A 26,025-nucleotide genomic window follows, 5' to 3' on the forward strand; every position below is an offset into this window, starting at 1 on the left:
CTGAAACAGGAGGATTATTATGAGTTCTAGTTCAGTCTGGGCTACATAATGAGTACCAAGTTAGTCAAGTCTACACAGCAAGACTGTATGCCGGCTCTCTTCCAAAATAAGTATTCTAAAATAACAATAGAAAGGTCTAATTAATTCAGTCATTTCTCCCTTAGTTTAGAACTTCTGATAATTTGAATTGAAACATAAGTGAATAAAAATTGGCAATCATTAACTTATTTGTGGGAAGTTATTAGCTAAATTCAAGATGACAGGACAGACAAGTATAGAACTTAACGTATTTTCAGTCATGTTAGAAGTTTCAATGCTTATAGAATTATTAATAAAATTCTCAGTCCCTAGCAATAACAACAACCAAATTCAGAGATCACGAATTAGTATCTTAAAGTCAAAATCAGCTCACATATGGTTTGTCTGCTTTCAGTTTAAATTTGTTTCAACAATAATAAAAGCAACAGGAAATTCCCATTTCTCTTAAAACACAAACCTCAGCTGTGACAGCAGCAGATTCAGAGCGGTCCGTGGCCACAACAAAACAGCCATTCTGAGCTGCTCCCCGCGAGGCACATCTACCTCCCCAGCCCCTGCTTCCCCCAGTACACACATGGCACTCGTTTGCTAATTACCATGCCTATATTTGTTTAAGAAGGGTACTAAACACAATTCTGTTTCCCTATTGATTTATAATTTTCAAGTTTTTTTGTTTCTGTGTTTTTATAAGTTCAATTGTTCCCAAAGAGGAAAACGCACAGAACAGAGGAAAAGTAACTGTCTCAAACTTTCAGTAAGAGACAGTATGATGGCTCAGAGGGTGGCAGAGGTGAGCAACCCACACAGAAGGAGAGAATCAACTCCCACAAACTGTCCTCTGACTTCTATATGCTTACCACGCCACAACACGAGCACACATGCAGACACACATGCTACACACACACACAACCAAAGCAAGTGAATAAAATGCAACTATTTCTAAAGAATCACAGTGAATAATTAGTTTCCTATAGACTTACACTGTGAAAAGATGTTTATATCCCACCAAAACCCAACACACACAGCAACATCTGACAGTAAATCACCCACTTAAGTTTAATAAGCACATACAAAAAAGTGAAGTACAGATTCTGATTAAATTTTCAGAAGTTTTTTTTAAATAAGTAGATATAAGTCATATCAAAGGAAGATTCTGAATTCACTTTTAATCCAAAACTGTCAAGAGAAACTGTCAGCTACACACATACACACACCTTTTATATTTTGAGAAAGCACTTTTAAGTAATTTTTTACCTTCTTTTACTGACTTTTCTTTTAAGATAGAACCCAAATTAATCATATATATTCCTTTTGTCACAAAAAGAATTGAGATCAGAATAATTAAATTGCTCAAATTATTAGTTTCTCCATGCATTAGCTTTATCGGCTGTTCAAACAAATCGTCTCAGATCCACTACATGGGATTCTGCACATTAAAACAGGTGAGTTGCTCTCCAGACATTAAACGACACAGAACTTTGAAGAAACACAGTCACCACAAATATCCCTTTTATATTAATCCCAAACTTTGTTGTGAATACTTACATTACTTACAAAAACACTAAAATCTACACAATTAAATGTATTTGTATACTTACAGTAAGATTTCCAAACAGGAGGTCTATATTCATCCGTATCTGAAAAAACAGATTACCAAGTTAATATTACTGAATATTATTTAAATAAAATGCTTCAATCACTAACTAACACTGTACACATACTGGCTATGTTCTACCTGTCTCAGAGCTAGGCACTAAAATACAAAGATTTGATTTTTAACTTTGATCCTTACTTTCTTAAAATACTGTTTTAAAAAGTTTAAAGGAAAGTTATTGTGTCTACTCAGTTGTACAACATAAAAAAAAGATGATTCTGACTTCTCAATCATCCACCAAATAGTAGTCAATAAAACCATGCTTCGTGCTTATTTCACCCCCAAAATTCCTCAAATCATTGGACATTTTCCTTTCCAATTCAGCTGACTGCATGATGCTAACCTTCACAGATGTCTCTGCTTTCCCCCACTAATTCTGGGGGCTCTTGTAGAGCTAGCTAATCACTAACATGAAGATCGGAGAGTGCGGGAACAAATCCTCATGGTCAAATGTCCTGGACAGTGAAAACCAGGAAATGAGAATTGCTCCCATGGAAGAGCATGTCCCCAGGGATCAACAGAAAACAGGATGTGAACATCTGCTCTTCAATCCATTTCTCTCACTCTATTTCAGTTTCAGGATGCAGTGGAAGGAGCTGGAAATCCAGGCATGTGAAGAGAAGGAGATAAATTATAGAAAGGCAAAGAGCCAAGTGTGCTCTAGATTCTCATTGACCATGGATAGCTAAGGAGTTGTTTGCCAGCCAAAGCCTCTGCAAGACTATGGAGTCAAATGAACAGACATAATAGTTCTAGTGTGGAAAGATGAGGCCAGTCACATCACCTGGCTCTACTGACATCTAAAATGAACCCATTAGGAGATCTTGTCCCCAAGGAGGCAAGAAAAATCCTGGAAAGTTTACTGAGGGTAAACCTGACACTTCAGTAAAATGATCACAGAATCAAAACATTCAGCTCTCAATTCCCAACCTTAAAATGCAACATCTCACTAGGTTTATGACGTGTTATTATAAATCACACAAACACTGGCAGAGAACAGAGCAAACTACCAACATGGACTTAGGACATAAAATGTCAAATTCTTGAGTTGTGTAGAAATCGTTTAGCAACCTGAGGGAGCATTAAAATACACCTGCTTAAAGAACAAGCTGTGTGAATAAATAAATAGCGAGTCACAAGGCAAGTAACAGTGGACTGTCCTTATTTGCTCCAATGGAGAAAATCTCCGCCACACTGAACTGAGAAGAAGTAATAAACCACAGCTCTTAGGAGAAGCACAGAGATCAAATTCTGTTTCTGGCCACAGCATTTTCATCGAGCAATCAATACATGCTTTGCCTTGTGTGTTTCTCTTCAGAAATTTCTTTCTATACACTGCTGACTGGTTAACACTGAATTCCCATGCCTCAGCACTTGTCCTATAAGCAGTGTGTCTAACGTGTATACTCTCTCTGAGCCAGATCACAGCCTTCTCACACTCAGGAACACCACACCACTCTGCAGCACTATGCTAGGAGACACAGGCATTTTATTCATACAACTACTAACAGAAATGCCACAAAACAGACCACAGAAGAATGCTTTGCAAAAGCAAAAGGAAAGTTGAAAGGAGGAGAAACTCATAGCTGGTCACAGGCAGGTCATAGGGTTCAAAAGTTTACAGCTCTGAGAATAGTCACAAATGACTGAGAAAATGTTGAGCAATTGTTTCAGTTGCCAACAAATGTTAGTAAGCAGGAAAATTTACAAATACCACCCCGTGAATTATGAAAATTGACTACAATTAATAAGCAATTACTTAAGAAACCATTCAGTTTAGGTGAATGTAAAAAAATGGTAATTAAAGTGAGGTGTACTGCCACAGACTTTTAATCCTAGCACTCCTGAGGCAGAGGCAGACAAATCTCTTTAAGAGTTTGAGGCCAGCCTTGTCAGCACAGTAAGTTCCAGGCCAGCCAAGACTAAATAGTGCTGCCCTGTCTCAAAAAAAGTAAAGTAAAATTTAAAAATGATAATAAAAAATTAGACAAAACAAAGCCTTAATGTGCTATGTAGAAACACATCCATGTGTATTTGAACTGATGGCATGACTGCTCTATTGTCTGGCTACTGTGGACACGAGAGAGACAATAGTCAGAGGCATCTAGAAAAGTCCACTCTAGAGTGAGAAAGAAGTAGACAGAACATGGCCAAGGCTCTCTGTGAGAGAGAACACAGGGTATAGAGGACAGTGAAAACGGTGGGAAGAGCAGGAGCAGTGGACAGAGGGATGGAGGGAGGAGGGAGAGAGAAGAGAGAGAACAAGAACGCATCAAGAATAGTAGGGTTAGCTGTGAGAAGGAAGCCCTGCGCTGAAGGGAGTTTAGGGTAGGGAGGAGAAGAGAAGGGCTACTAGCATGGACTCTGAAATACCTAACGGGTACTTGATACTGAGGAGTCGGGAGGCCAGCAGATACGCGGGCAGCAGCCACATGGATATGTCGTCCTCTCTGCCAGAGGTAGAAAGTAAATTACTCCTTTTGATAGAAGGGAACCAATTTCCCAAGTTCCTGAGGATGCTAGCTTTTATCTAACCTCCAGAAATCCTCCTAGTCCAGGTTGAGCTCATGTATGGATATTTGGACTGTCTTTTGGGGCTTGGGGAATTAGAGCTTCCTTTGGACCTGGCAATATGGACACATGCTGTAGGGATTAATTATATAAGATTTGCTTGAATGAGAGAAAAATCATAATTCATATGTATGTATTTTTCAGTACTAGGAAACCTGCTTCTAACTATTCACTAACAATATACAAACATTGCTATTTTGTTATTCGTTCTTTAGGAGTACGGTGTGTAGTCACCTCAGGGTTTTTTTTGTTTGTTTTATTGTTTTTATTGAGCTATATATTTTTCTCTGCTCCCCTCATTTCCTCCCCTCTTCCCTTCTACTCTTTCCTATGACACCCACACTCCCAATTTACTCAGAAGATCTTGTCTTTTTCTTCTTCCTATGTAGATCCATGTACGTCTCTCTTAGGGACCTCTTCGATGTCTAGGTTCTCTGGGGTTGTAGATTGTAGGCTGGTTTTTCTTTACTTTATGTCTAAAAGTCACTCATGAGTGAGTACATATGATATTTGTCTTTCTGGGTTACCTCACTCAATATCATTATTCTAGATCCATCCATTTGCCTGTCGTTATTTTTACTGCTGAGTAGTACTTCATTGTGTAAATTTACCACATTTTCTTTATCCATTCTTCAGTTGTACCTCAAGGTTTCTAACAGCAGAGTATAAAATTAACTATCTTGGTACTTACACACAGTCCGTATCTTAGGGTCAATATTGCTGTGATGAAGCAGCATGACCTAAAGCAATTTGGGGAGGAAAGGGTTTATTCAACCTACATATTCTGAATCACAGTCCATTGAGGAAAACCAAGTCAGGAACTCAAACTGGGAAGGAATCTGAAGGCAAGAGCTGATGCAGAGGCCATGGAGGAATGGTGCTTACTGGCTTGATCCTAGTTGCTTGCTCAGCCAGCTTTCTTAACAAAACCAGGACCACCAGCCCAGGTGGTACCACACACAATGGGCTGGGCCCTCCCCATCAATCATTAATTTAAAAAAATCATCTACATGCTTACCTACAGACTGATCTTACAGAGGCATTTTCTCAGTTGAGGCTCTCTCTTCTCAGATGACACTAGCTATGTCTCGTTGACACAATACCAGCCACCACAGCCTCCACACCACGTCTCAGCCTCCTTGTACTCTGAAAAGCCACATGAGACAGAGAAGAGAATGGGCACTAAACAGATTGAGCTCCTCATGTGGCTGCCTCAGAAAATGGACTCAATAGCATAGTTATAGAGATAGGGAGGCATGTGACATGCACATGAAGGACTGTATTTATACCAATCACAATACAGCTTCCAGGTCTACCAACCATAGGAGTCACACAACAACCAAACACAAGTTTTATACTGTACTAATCAATGACTTCTTACTAAATTACTGAGGGGGTATCCCTACTCCCCATCTTGGTGGCAAATAAGCAGAGTCTTCTAAAGTTCCCAATGTTTATGAGGACTTAACCCCTGTCCCAGTGCCCTAGGGGGAGTTGGATCCCTTTAACCTGTTTTATAGCCTCTTCAATTTACAGTCATTCCACTCAAGGAGAAATATGGCTTTTGCCTTTAGCTCCCAGGAAATAATCTGGGCTTGCCTTGGGCTGCCCAGAGAGTAGCAATGAAATTGAGAATGCAGTTTTTGGATGGTACCAGCTAACCAACCACAAAGGTACCAATGACCCAAAGGATATGTGGGCAAGTCCTGAGTGTCTAGACAGGAAACGCTTCTCTTCCCTGTAGATAGTCACACCATGAAGGACAACTATGTGCCCGCTCAGGAGACAGGGGAGCAGGAGCTCCACTTTTTTATTTGTCCTGACCCTGCTCCAAGCAAATCTCCTATCTGGGATAAACTTGGACACCCTTCCCATGGAATAGCTCATGCTGGCAAGTGTGGTTCTGGTGGTCTTTAGTGAACGGAGAGACTGCGGAAGTCATCCAGGAGAACGGTCCCTACCTTGCACTTGGTGTCACAGTGAGGAAACTCAGAAGCTACTGCTCTAGGCTCTGTCTGTTAGCGATCCTATACTAACAACCAGCATGCAGCTCACAGCTACCAGTGACAGAGGCAGGAAACATCGGTGGTGTGACTCTATGCCCTGAGTGTGACCCTCAGCTCCTACAAGGCTTGTGTTACAGCTTGTGGGCCTTGAGTATCAGAACTCTTTGGCCCTTCTGTCTTGGTAGCTCCCTGGAATTCTAAGCCACTAGGGCCCACAGCTTCTCATCTTTATCTCTTCACAGCCCCCACCACCACCACCACCACACATCTCCTTCAGCTTCCTTCCTTTTCTCATCTCTTTAGCTCCCTGCGGTTTCTGCTCTCTGGAATTTTCTGTCAAGTTTCTGATGCAACAGCTGCTGTCCCACAGTCACAAATGCTCCCCTCCCTCCTTTTGTCCTTAGCACCTAAGCCTGCCGACCACCCACAAAGATCACAAGCAAGGAAAGACCACTAAGAAGGCTTTTATTGGCCTCCTGTTTGAATATCAGTGAGAGCTTAGAAGGCTTCCTCCCAGTTGATTCAAAGAGTGAGCTCAATAGTCTAGTTATAGAACTAGGAAGGCATGTGGCATATAAATGAACGATTATATTTATGCTGATTCAATACAGCTTCCATGTCTACCATCCATAAAACTTTCATAATAACCAACCAGAAGTCCTATACTGCACCAAGCAATGACTACTTGCTGAGTTACTTGAGCAGGCGTCCCCCACTTCCCATCCTGACTGAGGATAGTTTACAATGCTAACCAGTGCCCTAGGGAGAGTTTAATACCTCTAACCTATTATACAACCTCTCCATCTACAGAATTATTGTCAAATTCAGGGACAGCAATCTTCTGAGACCCTAAACTCCTATAAAAAAAAAAATAACACCTCAAACATTTATTTCTGGCTGGGAGGTGGTGGTGCATGACTTTAATCCCAACACTCAGGAGGCAGAGGCAGGCGCATATCTGACTTCAAGGCCAGCCTGGTCTACAGAGCAAGTTCCAGGATAGCCAGGGCTACACAGGGAAACCTTGTCTTGAAAACAAACATGACCAAAAAAAAAAAACTGATTTCTGAAGTTCAAAATTAAAGAACTGTGTCACACAAAAGCCACCCACATCAAGCCCCACTAATAAGAAGAGGCATTCATTCTTAAAGAAAACTAGTCTGTAAGGATTAATTGGCATAATTATATTTTAATTTCAAAAAAATAAAAATACATGTATAAAACTGTCAAAGAATAAATTTAATTAATAATAAAATATAAAAAATTTTAAGTAAAAAGAAATATTAATTGAAAAATAGTAATTAATTGCCCCACAAAAGACCTTTAAGCTTATTAGGAAGGACAGAGCTGACACAGCCCAAGGAAGAGGCTGATCTTGACCTCAGCCTCCTGGCACACTACACTGTGAAGTCAAAGAGGGAACCAAATACTTGCAATCTTGACCTTCACTGGAGTCACTGCAGTGGCCTTGGCCATGGTCTGACAGTATCCTATCAGAGTTATACAAGTAGTTATGAACCAACAAGGCAGAGTTTGTCTTTAATTCTAGCAAATAATAACAAGAAAATAAACAAACAAATTACAGCAAGTCTGAAAACATGCATTTGACTCATGGACACCAATGACAAAAAGAGAGACCTGACTCCTGAGTTGTCCTCTGATCACTATGTGTACACCATGGACCACGTGTGTGTGTGCACACACAGCAACTGAAATGGAGACAAGAAGGGGACGTGGTGTTCTATTAAACTGCAGCAATCTCTCTGGCCTTTGGAAGACGATCGCTGAGACTAAAGAGGCCTCTTCGGGTTCAAAGCCTGCAGGGAGAGGCTGAATTACTTACTATCTGAAGCACTGACTAAAAGGCAAAGGAGTCTGTTTAACCCTGAGGTCATGTGACAGGCCTGCTAGCTCTTTCTGCTTATCTTGGAAGGCAGTTTCTGTATTTCTAGCTTACTGTAAAAGTCAAGTTTTAAATAATACTTATAAGCATCATCACTGCAATATTATTTATAATAATCAAAAGCAAAGGGTATGGTTCTGTGCAGGAACACTTGCATGAAGCCCTGGATTCCACTGTCAGTACTCGAAGTGGTAGTGGTGGGGGTTGCAGACAAAGGCTAACTGACTAAACATGACCAAAATGCCAAGAGTTGGAAATTAAACTAAACAATTACAATTGGGAAATACCTTTACTACATAATAAGACTCTATCTTCCCGTTAGTCTGTTTCTGAAAACAGTTTAAGCCTTATAAACCACTGCCTGACAACCTTTCTGGCTTCAGAAATCTGAATCCTAAAAAAGGTGTTAATATTTATTGATTTAAGTTGAGAATTCCAAATGCTTGGGATCTTCATAAGTGCTTCAGTTCAGATCTTCTCAGACACGGAACATGGACATACTCACAGTAAGCTGTCTTGGGGATGAGACCAGTCTAAACACAAATATCATGATGTTTCATATATACCCTACAATCAACTAAATGTGATTTTACACAATGTTTATAGTATCTGCTTTGACTACAACCTGTCACATGAATTTTCATGACTGGCTTCATGTTAGTTTTTAAAAATTGCTGAATTTTGGAGTATTTTGGATATCAACCTTTTAAGGAACTAGGGATATCCAACTATGAGTAATGATACTCATAAAAGATAAAAACAGAAATTTTGATAGTATATTTTATTTCATTTCATTGAAAAATAATAAACCCAGGTTCACAACTAAAAGCACTTGCCAAGCAAGTCTGACAACCTGAGCTTGCTTCCCAGAGCTCACAGTTGGAAGGAGAGAACAAAATCCCCAAAAGTTGTTCTTTCATCTCCACCATGTACTGGGGTAGGCCCACACTCATAAACATCATTTCACAAAATAATAATAAATACTATCATTACATATTAATATTTTTATGAAAAATAATATTTTCAAAACAAAACCTTATCGTCTTTGGAGAACAATTAGCTGCTGACGAATGCTGGAAGGGGCGTCAGTGCCATCAGTGATGTAACCACTGGTGAGCCCCATGGTCCAATGGGTACATTCATAGCCATCCTCATGCTGAAGGCCCGGATGCAGTAAAATCACAACATCAAAACAAAACAAAAAGAAAGTGGGAGGAAGTCTTGAAGGAAGGAGAGGAAAGGTTGATGAGGGTGAAAACTAGAAACAATAGGGTGGGGTGTGTGATCAGTGTATTATACCCAGGTAAGAAATTATCAGGACTAAAAAGAAAAAGTGTTAAAAAGAAAAGGATCTGGTTTTCCACTTTACAAATCATGTTAATGTTGAGCCTAGTTATCACACAGCTAGACTTTCCTAAGTGTAGCTATCATTTCATCACAGGCCACTTTGGAAGATTCAACTAGATGATGACGGAGGCTGAATATCTTGGAATTACCATGAAAACTAGTTTGACTCTGTAATAATTCTGGGGAAAAGCAAACCTAGGAACCTAGGGGTCCATGGTCTGCACTCTGAAATGATTACTCTCCTCCATTTCTTCAGTGTATGCGGCTACAGGGCAGAATGGGCTAAGAGACCTCCCACCCGATAGGAAACACATAAAAAGAAACTAATGAGAGCACAGGGGACTGGAAACTCTATTCTCTTAGCACAGAGCAGGAGCTCATTGAAAGAAAGTTACCAAGAACCACTAAGCAGTAGATGCTCACCTTCAAGAATGTCTTAAGAGTTCTTGGCATCTCTGATTGCATCAGAAAATCTACTCAAATCAAGAACACAAGTATGTCAGACTCACATCGTCAGAACCACTGGGAATGAGACCCAGACAACAGGTGACTGAGTCATGAGCAGCTGCTGAAGACGGCCTTGCTTAGTACAGGTGATAAGCATTAGGGAAATAAGAGTCAGTCTATAGGATGGAAGAAATGTTTATAAACTATATTCCTGGCAAAGAATTAACATCCAAAATACAGAAGCTAAGCAATCCCCAGTATCATAATTAAAAACAATAACAAATACCACCCCATAGCATTAAGCAAGGCCCAGGAAGGTGGAGGAAAAGCTTCATCTGTAGTTGAGTGGGTAAATAAGGTGGGTTCTTCTGAGAAATTCTCCTCCATGATACACTGCAAAAAATATAAAACTCAGCTGGGCAGTGGTGGCCTTTAATCCCAGCACTCGAGAGGCAGAGGCAGACTAATCTCTGTGAATTAGAGGCCAGTCTTGTCTACAAAGCTAGTTTCAGGACAGCCAGAACTAAACAGTGAAACCCTGTCTTGAAAAACTTAATATATACATGTACACACACACACACACACACACACACACACAAAACTCAGGAAAATTAAAGAAAAGGGCACAATAAATAAACATGAAAATACAGACTAAGTTAATGATCTCACAAATGAATCATCTCATCTAAAAAAATAAATAGATGTAAGTATGTGTATACCTATGTGTATATATGGGAAGAGGGGCAGTGGAGAAACTATGAGGGAACCAGGAGACATCTACAGAAATAGTAACAGCAGCCAACTCTAAATCAGCTTTTCTTAACCAAGATCTCATCTAAACCACAGAGCCCAGACACATGCTGATATTTTCTCAGGTTTCAGAAATGCCAAAGAGGTATCTCTAATGATAATTTCAAAAAAAGCTGTATGTTCTGTAGAAAATTATGTAGTGAAGAGTACCTTTGTACTAACTTAGAAAAGCAGCAACAGCAAACAAATATTGAACACAGACCGGGGCTGGTAAAGACATTTGCTGCTGAGTCTGCTGACCTGAGTAGGGTTCCCAGGACTCACACGGGGTAGAAGGAGAGAACCAACTCGTACCAGTTGTCCTTTGACCTCTACACACTTGCCCTAACACCACATGTATGTGTGTGCATGCACACACACATTCACACACAGTGTAAATAATAATTAAACAAAAACTGCAAGTTTAACTATTTGAAAGATAAAGAAAACATGGAACTGAGAAGGCAAACTCTCCTTTAACGACGCCCACGGGGTTCTGTAAGGCTCTTAACATGAACACATGCTCTCTCCCACTGTGAGGTGCAGAAAACCACTCATTCTTCTAATCAACTTACACACAGTAAAGTGCCACCTTCCTTCTGGGGTCTTCTACTTCCTGTCATAAGAGTGTGGAATGTCAAGAATTTGTTATAGAAAAAAAACTGTAGTTTCTTAATTAAATTTCCCTTTATTTTGACTACTCCTAGATCTGTGAATTTAAAAAAAGTTCATGTGGATTTTTAAACCTAAAGGTAAACATTTTTACAGGACTTAGTGTTACATTTTTTGCTTCGTGGTTTTAGGACACCCATTTTTCCCAAAATAGTAATATATTTCAAGTTATTATCTGTGTCTGTATGTAGAAGTTTTAAAAATCTACAGTAAAACATCTAGGATAATTATTTTATAGTGTTATAAATTATATATATTTAAATTTATATGTTGTAATTTTTTATATTATTATAAATTATAATGTTATAATATTAACATCAGGGCCACTTAGGAGGCATTTTTCAAAAGTACTCATGTAATGGTTGGCAGAACTCAAACTATTTATAAATACCCAATGCTCTGATTCTTTGAGATTAAAACATTATATAATCTAATCTTTATACTTTCCTCAATTAGACCCTCTCTGTACCTAATATATAAACAGATGTTGTTAAAAGATGGCTGTGAAGGAAATTTGCTTCAATTATCTCATTCTTTTTATTAAATATGGCTTTATGGACCAGCACATACTGTGTTGTATTCTTTCGTTTAAGAATACTTCTCTGGTGAAAGTAAACTTGCTCAACTTTCCATCTGAAAGGGAAAGTGGTCCACTGTAGAACATGTAAGAATGTTGATCTTCTGCTGCTCCTTTTAAAAAATCTAACAACTTTTAAATCACAGAATAGATAATCGTTAAAAGGAAACATCCGCTAAGCCATGGTGGTGCACACCTTTAATCTGGACTCGGGAGGCAGAGGCAAATGGATCTCTGAGTTTAAGACCAGCCTGGTCTACAGAGTGAGTTCCAGGACAGACAGGTATCACAACAGAGAAACTCTGTCTCAAAAACACAAAAAAGAAAGACACACACACACACACACACACACACACACAGAGAGAGAGAGAGAGAGAGAGAGAGAGAGAGCAAGAAAGAAAGGACAACATTCAATTTTAAATGACATTTGCACTAATGATTAATTACACTAATATTCATGAACACTTTAAACATTTTAAACCATTTTCAGTATATTCATTTAGTTTGTCTCTGATTTAAAAATGAATAACTTTGGCTTCTGTAATAATATTTATAGTTGGGGATAGAGCTCAGATGGTAGAGTCTGCTATGCAGAGGGCCTGGGTTCTACCCTCCAGCACCAGATGAACCACAAGGTGGTATACAACTCTGAATCCAGCACTCAAAGGTGGATGCAGGAGGGTCAGAAGTTCAAGGCTTGTTTCAGCTACACAGAGAATTCAAGATCTGCCTGGGATACAGGAGACCCTGTCTCATTTTTAAAATAAGTCCAGCAAAGAGCATCTATTGACAACAAAAGCATTTCTTCCCTGTGCTGTTTTATCTACAATCTCAAGGTGCTGATGCTGAGTTCCTTCCACTTTCATTCTGTTCTATGCAGTATCTGGACATGGAAAAATAATTTCATGACCACAAACCCCTGTTGTAATAAAGTGATCATTTAAAACAAGATCATCCAAAGAATAACAAACAAGTGTTACTGTTAGTGCTTGAAAGAATCACAAGAAAATAAACCTTTACAAGAAGTTTCTTGGAAAACAATTCACAGAAAATAAAAGGCTATTTACTGTAAAATAAATTTAAAACGAGAAAGCTTTGAAAACTGAGCTTTGCTAAACTTCTAGATACTTCACATCCTGACTGGACCTTTTTCCTAGAAAATGATTCAAATCGTGGAAAGAAGACATTTCAACTGAAATCATTAAAATTCAGCCTGCAAAGTCATGGTCAAATCGGGTCAGTTAAATCCATCCTTAGAAGAAGCCAAACCAACTAAACCAACAATTGACAAGTGGGGCTTCACAAATCCTACTAAAAATCTTCTAAACAACAAAAGAAACAATCAGCTGGGTGAAGAGGAAGCCCACACAGTGGAAGAGAATTTTTGCCATCTGACAGAGTATGAATATCCAGAACATATAAACAAACAAACAAACCAAACAGACAATCCATTCAGCCTGGGACTTGAACAGAGAGTTCTCAAAATAAAAATTTAAAATAAAAAAAAATTTAAAAGGGTAAGAAATACCTCCAGAAAGAATGGAAGGCAGGCAGGCAGGCAGGCAGGCAGGCAGGCAGGCAGGCAGGCAGGCAGGGCAGTGATGGCTCAAGCCTTTAATCCCAGCACTTGAGAGGCAGAGGCAGAAGGATTTCTGAGTTCAAGGCCAGCCTGGTCTATAAGAGCTAGTTCCAGGATAGGCTCCAAAGCTATAGAGAAACCCTGTCTCAAAAACAAAACAAAACAAAAAACCCAAAAAAAGGAAGGAAGGTAAAAAATGTTCATTAGGGAAATGCAGATCAAAATAATTAAGATTTCATACTACCCCACCCAGTCAAAACAACAAAGATCAACAAAACAACAGACAACAAATGCTGGAGAGGAAAATGTCATTCACTGTTGGAAGCATTGCCAACTGGTGCAGTGGAAAATTCTCAAAAAGTTAAAAATAAGTCTGCCACATGACTCAGCTATACCACTCCTTGACAACCATGCCCAAAGGACTTAGCGCCCTACTCCACTTGCTCAGCCATGTCCATGGCTGCTCTAATCACTGTGACTTGGAAGTTTAAACAACTTAAATGTCCTTCAGACAAACGGTTACTTTTCTTTTCCTTTGTTCTTTTGGTATTTCAAGACAGTGTTTCACCTTGTAGCCCTGGCTGTCCTGGACCTCATAGTGATCTGCCTGCCTCTACTTCCCACGTGCTAGGATTAAAGGCATGCACCACCACTGTCCAGCACAAACCCAATTTCTAATTCGACTTAAGACTCACTTAACAAAAGAGAAATCCTATCTGGTATTGGAAACCTAGCCAATTACCTAGGGTTCATGAAGTCATTGGTCCTGGAGAACATACAACTGCCACTTTATAAACCAGCATAATCCTAAGCACATTCTAAATATTTATACCTATACTCACAGATAAGTGCAGTCGTCACCTCTTATGAAGGAAACTTCTCTTTGAAACAGAGGAGACCATTGCAGAAAACCATAGTCAATTTAAAAATTGTGGAGCTCAGTAACAATGGATCCATCTACAGAACAGCTCCTGTACCTAAGGCTCAGGGAACACTGCAGAAGATGGGGCAGGAAGATTCTAAGAGCCAGATCAGGGAGTTGGCTGTGAGACTGAGTCTTTCAGTAGTGTCAGAAACTACACCTATGAAGCCTCACTGACACGACTGCCTAAACATGTCCTTAACAAGGGCAACATCAAGAAACATGCTAATGTGGATGTGTGTGGTGGTGGGGGGCTCTCATAAGATCTCAACTTTACCTAAAGTACAGGGGATTACTGAAAGTGGGAGAAACAGTTTTCCCCAGGGAACACCCCATCACTTGGAGATCTAATACCAAACGGTCTGCCCTGAAAACATTCATATGGGTAATATACAGACTGAGGAGGTTATATTTAGATGTATTTACATATATGCATAAAAAAGAGGCTATAAATTTGAAAAGGAGAAAGGGTAAGGTTTGGAGAAAAAAAAGAAAGGAAAGGAAAGGAAGAAATAATACCAGAAATAAAAACAAAAATGAGAAACCAAATCATTACTGTTCCAACTTGAAAACTGATGTGTCATGATCCAATTGTGACAGAAATAAACTATTTTTAATCCCAAAATGCTTATTTTGAATTCTTCAGAGAACAGTAACCTAGAAGGGTTGATATATTGAGGTGGGGGAGTCTAAGATGGTACAACTACCATGCTCACAAATAACCTTTAACAAAGATCTCCAGAATCAAGCATTTTCAAATGTTTTGCTCAGTTCCTCACCAATGGCCACAGCCCATCCCAACAGAGCCTTCTCCTAAATGTGCCCAAAGCCAACTTGGAAACTTTGCTTCTCACATTTGCAGCTTGGTCATTCATTCAGGACCTAAGCAAAGCTTCCTCTCACCAACTTGGCAGAGCTAGCCAACAGACAACACAAACAAAATCCTTCTGCTCATGCAAAATTTTCTATTACTTTCTTGGAAGCAAGAAGCTATAACATACAGTTAAACTCAATGAAAAGGGGAGGAGATCATTTCTAATCTATTTTTTCTTGATACAATTCATATCCCTAAGACTTTCTCCCTAACACATCTGCTTATTTCTGATGTTTGCCCTAGCATGTTGGCATGTTTACAGAGAGCCCTCAGACTTGCTTGCCCATAGTTTCTAAAGGACTCTTCAGGAAGACATTCAACTTCTGCCAGGTTCTAGTATCTCAACATTTCCAACAGGCTGTGGACTCTCCTGGGTAAGCGAAGCACTCTACCTTTAATATGACACACTTCCTGAACCTCTTTACCCCAGAAAATAGCATGCAAAGCTCAGTCATTCGTGGCAACAGCGATGACCTCCACTCTGCTCTCACATGCCTAAAATTAAAATGTAGTAAATTGATTTAAATTTAATTAATTTCTTATAGTTAAACTTTTAAAATATAGCATATTTATATATTACTGCAATAAAAACATGTCTGTCAAACACATTTTTCCGAACACAGCTTAGACTTTCCTATCTATAGCACTAGAAATCCAGGGAGAAGGATGTAACCCAGTGAGTACCATCCTCAGCATCCCGCTGCCCTAGTTACTTCTCTGCTGCTAGAATATAACACCGACCAAAGCCACTTGCAGAGGAAGCTTTCAGATGGCTTCTCAGCATCACCGTCACTAAGGGAAGCCAGGGTAGGAGTTTGAGGAAGGAACTGGAACAGACCAGGAAGGGTTGTCGCTTACTTCTCCTGGCTTGCTCAGCTACCTCTCCTCCTACAGCCAAGTTCCACCTACCCAGGGACAGCACTGCGCACAGTGTATCTTACATCAATTATCAATCAAGGAAATGCCCACAGATATACTCATAGGCCAATCTGATGGAGCCAATTCTTCAACTGAGATTCCTTCTTTCTGTCTAGGTTTGTGTCAAGTAGACAAAAACTATGACTGCTCATAAATACAAGACTGTTTTTCCTAGGAAATAACCAGCTGAGACTAACTACATTTGTTGGTGCTCTTTATAATCAGCTGAGAATTCTAATTCAGTTGTCTCAGCCCTCATATCCTTCAGCGGATACAGTCAGAATACACATTCTTCTGCCAATTCATCCTTTTGGACAAATAATTCCTATCCCACACTTCTATACTTCAGTATAGTTCTGTAGCAATGGCCCACCTAGACCCTGATCCTGGAACTAAAGATTCTCCCACCACACTAGGTACCTATGGGTAAAGCAATACAATGTGCATTCTTCTTCATATGGCCATAAAACTCCCCAGTGATAAGTCAATCAAGCCTTAAAACAAGCTCTTTCGCATGACTGCTCTTCCAGAGGACCAGGGTTCTATTCCCAGCACCCACATGGCCACTAATAACTGTCTATAACTCCAAGATCTGACACCCTCACACAGACATACATGCAGGCAAAACACTAGTGCACAGAAAATAAAAACAAATTAAAAAAAAAAACAAGCTCTTTCAAATCTTCCTTCTACCACTATTTTCAAGTATTGTGGAGGATGGGTGCTCAGAGAACAGGTGTGCTAACCTTACAGGAGAGACTATTGGGACTGGGAGTAAAGGAGCCTGCTACTAAGTGGCACCACGGCTCACTGAGATGAAAGAAGACTACAGCATTCCTTGCCTTTTAATGATTTCTACAAGCATTTTGTTTCAGACTTGCCAAGGAAAGCCATGTAGTCACTAGAGAGGTAAAATAGATACTGAGACTACGGAAAAGTTAAGTTTAAATTACAAGTTGCAGAGTGAAATATGGAATAAAGTAAAGAAGAAACCAAAGTCAGATTTGCCAACCACAAATGACCAGAGTTGGATGATTCTAAGTAAATGTTAAACATGCCAAAGTATAACAAAATACTGGGCATATTTTAGTTAACTATACTTTGCTCGCATGATAGCAGAGTGCAGCAAGAAGTAGAAAGTCTCTGGGAGGGAGAATGTGTGTCCCAAATTGATGGGTGCTTGTTTTTCTTGCCTTGAAGAGAACAGGGCATAATACAGCTGAAGTATGGTGACGCAGACTGACATACGCATCCAGCAGGACCTATAACAAACATTTAATGAACTGGGCTGTCTAAATTTCTCTAAAATTCCTGAAATATGAGCACAGGAGGAACAATTAGCTACAAGTGTAGTAACAACAAAGAATCCAAGTTTTCTCAATTTTAAAATCAAAATGTTCTAAAAAGTGAAAGTATTTTTACAAGTCATTTGGCAGTCAACACTTGTCTGACTTGAACCCACAAATATTTTAGTAATGCTTTTATATGAACTGGTGGTAAAAGCCTCACCTCGATGGATCTGAGAATAGTCTTTATTTTCCCCCATTAAATGTGACTGTTTATCAGTCTCATTTATATGTGATTATTAATATGTAATTAAAGACGAATGCCTCAGATGCTGGTAGGGGTATTATAGCTCTCTCTCACTCGCGTGCACTCACGCTCTCTCTCTTTCTCTCTTTAAATGCATGTATGTATACATGTATACATATATATGTATGTATGTACACACATAAGCACATATACACGACCTTTCTAAATTCTCAAATACCCTGAAATCTAGCACACTAGTTTCTAGGATTATGGATTATAGACATGTTGTGTTATTAATATTTATAGCTAATCATGCTAAACAATCAAAACTTGTTCGTTTGCTGGATTATCTCCAGTGGCTTTCTGGATCATTCAGAATAAAAACTAAACTCTCTGTAACTGCCTACAAAGATTGCTATTTTAAAAGGAGTGTGATAACAGACATTACTTGGCAACTTGTTAGACACATAGTACACCAGGACCTAGCCTCTCTATTAGTCAACTTGTTAGACACATAGTACACCAGGACCTAGCCTCTCTATTAGACACACAGTACATCAGGACCTAGCCTCTCCATTAGTCAGAATTTGCACTTTCCTAAGACCTGGTAATGTGCACACACAGTTTTCAGAAGGGCTGCTCATCTTACCCCAACAGTCCCTCTACTTCTCTTGCCCTTACCCACTTTTCTCCAGGCCCTCTGGCTTTCTTACTGCTCACCAGATATAGAAGATGCACATTCAGCCAGCAGTCTCTTAGGTTTGCAATATATTTTCCATGCTATCCCTGTGGCTTGCTCAATTCTTTACTCAGTGAGGTCCTCCCTTTCCTTTATCTGAAAAATAAAAAGGCCCTGACACTCGCTGCTTGTCAAACTGTACTGATGATGCAGAAGCAGTGACAGGTAAAACTGCTGCATCTCAAGCCTAAACAAAGCAGCAATAATGTGTACAGTTGCCATTCTATACTTCAACATCACACACTCATACCAAAAAAAAAAAATACATTTCACTTAAGAATGTCCTGATGAAGTAATGATTTTATTAAATCTCAACCCTGAAGATACACCTTTTTTATATTCAAATTTGATTTATGTTACCTCAAATCCATGTTCCAGCATGGAAGCAGTTTCATAAAGTTTCTATAGTAAGAGAACCAGGAAATCGTAAATGAAGACACTTTTAAATAATGTGCTGGAAAGACTGCTCAAGCTATCTGGTTAACAGCAATGTGGAGAAACAGAGACGGGCCTTAGCTATCAGCACTAAGCTCTTGTACTGGGGAAACTAGGCTATGCTAAATGTCACAAAAGGGTTTGTTGTTCTCCTTTAATCTGTTGGTATATTAGGCGGCACACAGTGGCATATGGACTTCCCTAAAACAGCCCAGGATAAACTGCAATTAGGTTCTGTGAGGTCAACACGCCATCCTCTCCACATCACTGAGGTCCCAATCAGTCAATCAGCCTGTGTAAGCACAGCATTTTCCTGGAATTCTCATTCATAATTGTAAAACATACACCACCCCCAAAACAAGAGGCCCCAGGGCTCTCAATGATGAATAGTGTAAACAAGTCTTGAGATTAGTTTGGGTGCCTAAAAACAACTTAAACCAATAGCTAGAACACAGTAGCAGATTCTGTAGACCTGAACATTTACAATTCACCAGGCTTTTGTTAAACGCTTTAAAACTTATTTTGTTAATAACTCAAAACAACCTTAAGAAATAGATAGAATACACAATGCCTTTCACAGAGAGAAATTCAGTAACTGAGAGACCAAGGCATAAACACAGTTAAACATCCTCAGCACACAGTGAATCCTTAACCCAGAGCATATGATTTCACAGCACATGCCCATAACTGTGACCAATAACAGAGACTCTTATAAATAAGACAACAGTGGGAGCCAGGTAGCTCATCTAAAAAATATTGATGCAGTCAGAAACAACCAAACGCAAAGCCAATTCCTTCAGAATGGGAAGGAGACAATTTAAGAAAGGTCACATGAACAGAAAAAGGCCACGTAAACTGCTCATAGACAGGTGCTAGTATTTGAGTGGATGCTTCAAATGTGGGTCTACGGATTCAACATTAGGCTAAAGAATGTATCTAAATCACCGGTTTGGAAGACCAGCAGAAGGACACTGAGTTCATTCATGCTATTGATGCATTCTTGCGATTGATGGCTTCCTTGTAGTATAACCTTCAGTGAAAGTCTTGGGATGTTTCCTAGTTCTCATGTCCAGAGAGAGTGGCCACATTTTAAATGCATTAAGGCTGAAGAGGGCTCCCTCTCAGGCCTCCAGCATGCTGACTGGGCTTAGTGACAGAAGGGCACGTATTGTCAATATTTATGAAAGAGTCCTATTAAGGTCAAGAACAGCAATCTCTTCCAATTTTAAATTCTCCAAAGCTAAAGATTTTTCTGGAATATTCAGATAAACTGCATAATCTTGCATTTCTCCTTCCTGTAATATTTAAACTATGAATCATTTTTGTTGGGGATAATTTTTTTTTAAATGAGGGATCTAATATATGGAAGAGAAAAAGAAGTGGGTGGCAGAGCAGCACTCGTGGTTTTTGCAATGCAGCATTCAAACCAACTAAGGAAGTTAGAACAGAAAATGAGGTGAGACCTCAGAGTGTTATCAGTATTTGGGGAGGAGGGAGAAAATCACAAAGCCAGGTTATCAGAGTTCGTCCACATCCCTGTGCAATGTGTTACTAAGTGAGGGACGGACTACGTAACCCCATGAGGGAGAAAGGTGGAAAACTGGAAAACTGACTCAGTTATGCATTTGGGAGGCTAGAATGGAAAATACAGCTTGTCTAAAATCTACAACAGAGAGAGAGAGAGAGAGAGAGAGAGAGAGAGAGAGAGAGAGAGAGAGAGAGAGAACGTACAAGCTTCTCTAAAGATCTTTAGATGAGATTAGGAAAAGCTTCTAAGGTACAAAGGGTGACAAATGACCAATGATGCTTTCTTTTTAAGTATTCCCTCACTTTCTATCAGTGATTATACAAAGAAATTGAAGTTTTCACAGCTTCATTAATGTCTACTGCGACACTATTTTTTCCTTGAGTCTCCAAGTTTATCAGACCCCAATCTTCTATCTGCAGTTGCGGAAGTAACTATGAAGGTGAGAAACAAAGCTCAGCACAGTAACTGTGCTCTTTGGTATTTTCCACAGTTAAGTGGGCTGTCATCCAACCTTCCTGCCTCCTCCTAACCACAGCCATGCTTCAACATATGGTGTTCAGAACAGCAGTGACTCAACATTTTGCTAGATCATAAGCAGCAAACACGACTTTGAAGCAAGCAGTTATCAGGGGCTGCAGATTCCACAGGCCACCACGGTTCTTTTGCATGATCCAAGTGAAACTCCAAGAAAAAGTGGCAAAGATGGAGGGTAGGGCTGCGAATGACGCTCGACTGGGAGAAGGCTTGGGCAGCACACAGCAGGCCCTGGGCTTGATCACCTGAATCACAATGGTTTATGCATTTAATCCCAGTAATCAAAAAGGTGGTTGCAAGAAGAGGAACAGAAGTTCAAGGTCATCTCAGCTACACAGCAAGTTCAAAGCCAGCCTAAGCTAGAGACTCTGTCTTTAAAAACTGTTTTGTTTGTTTGTTTTAGGTAAAGGGTACCTGGCAGATTCCCATGTGGGGCCGAGGCGGAAGAGAAGTTCTACATTTTCTGGCAGGCTGATGTGAATTTCTGAAAGGCAGACTATAAGGACCTGCCTCACTTTGAGCTGCTAGCTTTGGCAATGCAGAAAAGTGATCTACAATGTGGGATCTCAGGTTATAAAAATCTGCCTATGCTAGCACAGAATTCTACTTTGGGCAAGTCAAGGGCAAATGAATATTTGCTGTTATTATTACTATTCCCCCTGAAATATCCAATATTAAAGAAATTTTCAGGAAAATATACACAGATGTCACTAGAAAGATTTCCAAATAAAGTCTTCAGAACATCAGTGACGCCAGTCTACAGAAAAACAGAGGGAAGTGCCTGTCACTCTGCAGCAAAAGACTCCTAACGCATTTCCTATACGGGAGCCTGGCAAAAGCGAAAGTGAGAAACACGTGTGTGTAACATATACACATCACATGCACATGTGTATAACATATACACAAATACATGCGTGTACAATGCATACACACATCACATACACATACAAATATACATGTGTACAATGCATACACACATCACATACACATACAAATATACACATAGAATTCAAGCACTAAACACAATGCAGATATAGGTATGGTTGAGAGCATATAAAGCAATGGGTGATTTAGGAGCAGCATAAGGAACCTCTCACATGAATACAGCTAAAAGCTAATGAAATCCTACTAACTAACAAGAGGAAACATGTCAACAGAATACTTAGAAGGCATTACACTTGGAGGAACTTTCTAAGACATTTCCATTTAAGCTACCATTCTTTTCACATTTCTACCACGGGACTCAGAATACTGGGCCAGTGCCAAATATACTTCGTGTTTGAAATGTGGCCCAGGACAGCTTCCAAAATGGACAGGTAAATCACTACCTACTCTTAAATATCTAAATTGATTCTTTTGTTTAACTTGAAATTCAAGTTAAAATTTCCTAGTAAACAATGTGGCTATTCCAAAAGCAGACTGAGTGATTTATGTTGAGCAGCGTGCACAAGCACTTAGTCTAAAACACTATGTGCACACTTAGCTGCACTAACACTGTTAGTCTAAAACACTATGTGCACACTTAGCTGCACTAACACTGTTAGGGTGCCCTCCAAAATGTGGACTACCAGGGCCCGGACAAGGGTTACCTGTCACTGGGAAGTGAAAAGAATCATGTGATTCAAACCAACATCAGGCACAGAGAAATAATAGCATTGGAAAATATTTTCATTGCTTTTATATTCTATAAGAGATGAATATTTTTGTCAATGAGATTTTAAATTCCTTTAATATGACAAAATAAATGATTCTCTGATAGTTCACAACTGACCATCAAATCAAAGCAGGATGGAGGCGCTTTCCAGGGAGACAACCTAAGGTGTGCTCACTTAGAAAAAGTCCAGAGTGCATGTTTCCTGTCCTTTACCTACCCTCTCATTTTATGTGTATTTTATTTAGGAACATTATCCATCATCTGTTTTTCTGTATTACGTCAATCTTATTGTTTTAACGCTGAGAAATAAGCAAACATGACTCCTTACATTTAGTTATACTGGACTGAGCGTAACGAGGATATAAAGACCACAGCAGTATTCACCACAGGTCACAGCATTTCAAAGAGATCCCATGCAAAAGTTTGAAGATGATATGATCAGAATTAGAAGAAATGAATAAAATGTATCTGAGTATAAAACAGAGCTGTCAGACACACTTCAAAGCCCAGCTAGTGAAGCCGCCGTCCACGCAGGAAGATAAACCCTGTCCCTGACAGACTGCACACGTTTACATTTCACAGAAATGGTAAAGGATGCACGGGAAGACAATCCCGTGTGAGCTATTTAATAACCACTCGACCTCAAATGCAGATTATACATCTGACACACAGAATAAAGACAAGGAATTTTTATAGTGTAAGAAGTTTGTCATCATTTGTTATCCGCTCCCCATGCTGGGGGAAAAAAAAGAGGAGGAAGAAGAGGAGGAGGAGGGGAATGAGGAGGAGGAAAAGAAAAACTTTTAAAAAACTATAAATGAGTACAATTGAAAGCATGATTTTTATTTTATCAATGATAAAAATAACTAAGTCATTTTATAAACAATTACCATCTTAGTACTCAACTATGCCAGTGTGTAACTAAGCCCCAGAAGCTGGCAAACAGCCCCATATCTGTTCCCATACTACATTCCTCTAACCAGAATTTCTCCAGTTCCTAGTTCAGAAATAAAATGATGAAATGCAATGTGTACATGAAGTCAATGAAAATTAAACTTTAAGAAGATATTTTACAAGCTTAAATAAAAGGAGGTCTTGTGCTAAATGATATGATGTCTGTAACTACCCTGAAACAGAACACTGAACCCTTGATACTGGAGAGGACAAGCTAACAAAGGAATGTGTGCCATGCGCAGCCTGCCCACAGAGCACAGGCAGTAGGCCAGCACAGCAAGGACACGTAACAATGCTCTGAATAAGAAAGCTTCTCGATCCTTTCTTCATGTAGAACAGATTCTTTCTTCACAACCCTTCCTAAGAATGATGAAAATGAGTACTTTCACAACCCTCCAAAGTGTTTGATTAGGGGCTTAAATTTAGATATTGGCAAATCTGATTCCATTTGCAACAAAGAAAGTTCCTTTTACTGCTCTTAGTCCACAACTTCGCTTGTGCTGCTTGAGTCCCTGTGAAGAGGCAGAGGAAACTCAGACTGTCCCTGAGAAGCCGTGCTCCAGCACTGACGTACACTGAATGTACTTTCCTATGCTAACCACTAGGAACTGCGGACAGGCTTCTACAGATCAGCATGCAGTAAATCTCAACATCAGCTCGGATCATTCCCTTCACATGGAATACGTTAATGTAGACAGGAAACAGGTGCAAGAGCATCAGTTAATATCACATAGACGGTGGTAAAAAGGAGCAACAGTAATGCATATTTTTAGGCCCTCAACTTTATTATTGCTCCACATGGAAAATCTCAATCATAATTAAAATTAGGAATTCCTAAATATTAGAACCAGAAATTTCATATCATATTCCAAATATGCCCTCTTGCCTTTAAATATAAAAATAGTACAATTCCCTAAAAACAACTGCTAGTGGCAATTGTTTTACAAACTATCCTCATTTCCCAGGCTTTATTAGTGGTGCCAGCTATAATACAGGATCCTATTAGAAGTATCACTAGATTGCAATTTCTTTGTAACATACAGTGGCTAGAGTACTATGTTCCCCATTTCACAAAGAAAAGTTAAAATAAAGCAGCATGGAGGAGAGAATAAAATGACTTATATGAGACATATATGGATTACCAGTGGCATTCAAGTCTGCCCATCCTGATCTACTTTCAGCCAGTTCTGTTTACTCTGTGCTCCAAAAGGCTGGTATCTAGACTTGTGCTCTGGATCCTCCCTCATTGGATTTGGTCAACTGAAGATACTATCATGAACTAGGAGGACAGTGCCTTTTCAGAAGGAAATGAAGCTGGGAGTGTGGCGCCTGTGGAGACATCATTATCGTTAGAGTTATTATTGATATATTAAATTTTGATTGGCTCCAGAATATGACATATTCCACTGATAATGTACATGTGATAAGGTGTACATTTGTATATGCCTCCATTTCATCATAGGTTATATATGTTAACATAGTGGTATATTATTTATATTTTACTCAGTAAATCTTGCCTGAAGACCAGAGGCAAAGCTAAAGTTACTAGAGGTCGGGCAAGGGTGACACACACCTTTAATCCCAGGATTAGGAAGAAGAGGCAGATGGATCTCTGTGAGTTCAAAGCTACCCTGGACTACACAAGATCAATGCAGAAACAAATCCAGGTGGTGGTGGCTCACACCTTTATTTCCAGTCCTAGGGAGTCACACCTTTAATCCCAGCACTAAAGGGAATATAAAATGAGAGGAGAGAGAGGCTGTCTGCTTAGCCTGTGATCACTCAACCTTGGTAGAGGTAAGACTTCTCTAGTGGCTTGGCCGCTTTGCTTTTCTGGATTTCAGGCTGAACCCCAATATCTGAGTCTGGGTTTTTATTATTCGTACTACACATTAAATAGTTACAAAAAATAAACTTCTATTTTCTTTTTGAGGTGTTTAATGGGCAAATACAATGAATAGAGACAGCCCTTTCTAGTCTAGAAATCCCACTGTGCTTTCAACATAACGGGAAAATCTTCCGCAGAGGAATTGGCTTCTCTCTAGAAACGACGTTTTCCTAAGTACTAAATTTAAGACTCAGACCTCTTATATTCTGCTGAATCCCTTAAACTGATGGGGAAAAGAAGGAAGCAGGCTAGCAAGTGCCATCTTGTGGGCTTCCTAGAAACCGTCTTCTTCTGTTCCAGAGTTCCGAGCTAAGCGTTATACATGTTTACAAGGTTCCAAATAACCAGAATATTATTGTAACTTAAATCTAGGTCAACTCTGCCAGGACCTTAGGTCAATAACTACAATAAGCCGCATTGATGGGAGCAGGGAGTTGAGACAGCATCTCACTTTAGCTGTCC

General features: G+C 39.5%; 1 protein-coding gene across 1 annotated transcript in view; it reads right to left on the reverse strand.

Annotated features, from left to right (window-relative positions):
• Nucleotides 1-26,025, reverse strand: part of Chn1 (chimerin 1) — a 129,430-nt gene that overhangs the window by 83,381 nt on the left and 20,024 nt on the right. Inside the window, exon 2 of the mRNA XM_085680944.2 lies at nucleotides 1,638-1,676. Coding sequence (XP_085537070.1) covers nucleotides 1,638-1,676 — 39 coding nt within the window. The remainder of the gene's footprint in view (nucleotides 1-1,637; nucleotides 1,677-26,025) is intronic.

The sequence above is a fragment of the Myodes glareolus genome, chromosome 21, assembly GCF_982192425.1.
Source record: "Myodes glareolus chromosome 21, mMyoGla1.1, whole genome shotgun sequence".
Taxonomy (NCBI): Eukaryota; Metazoa; Chordata; class Mammalia; order Rodentia; family Cricetidae; genus Myodes; species Myodes glareolus.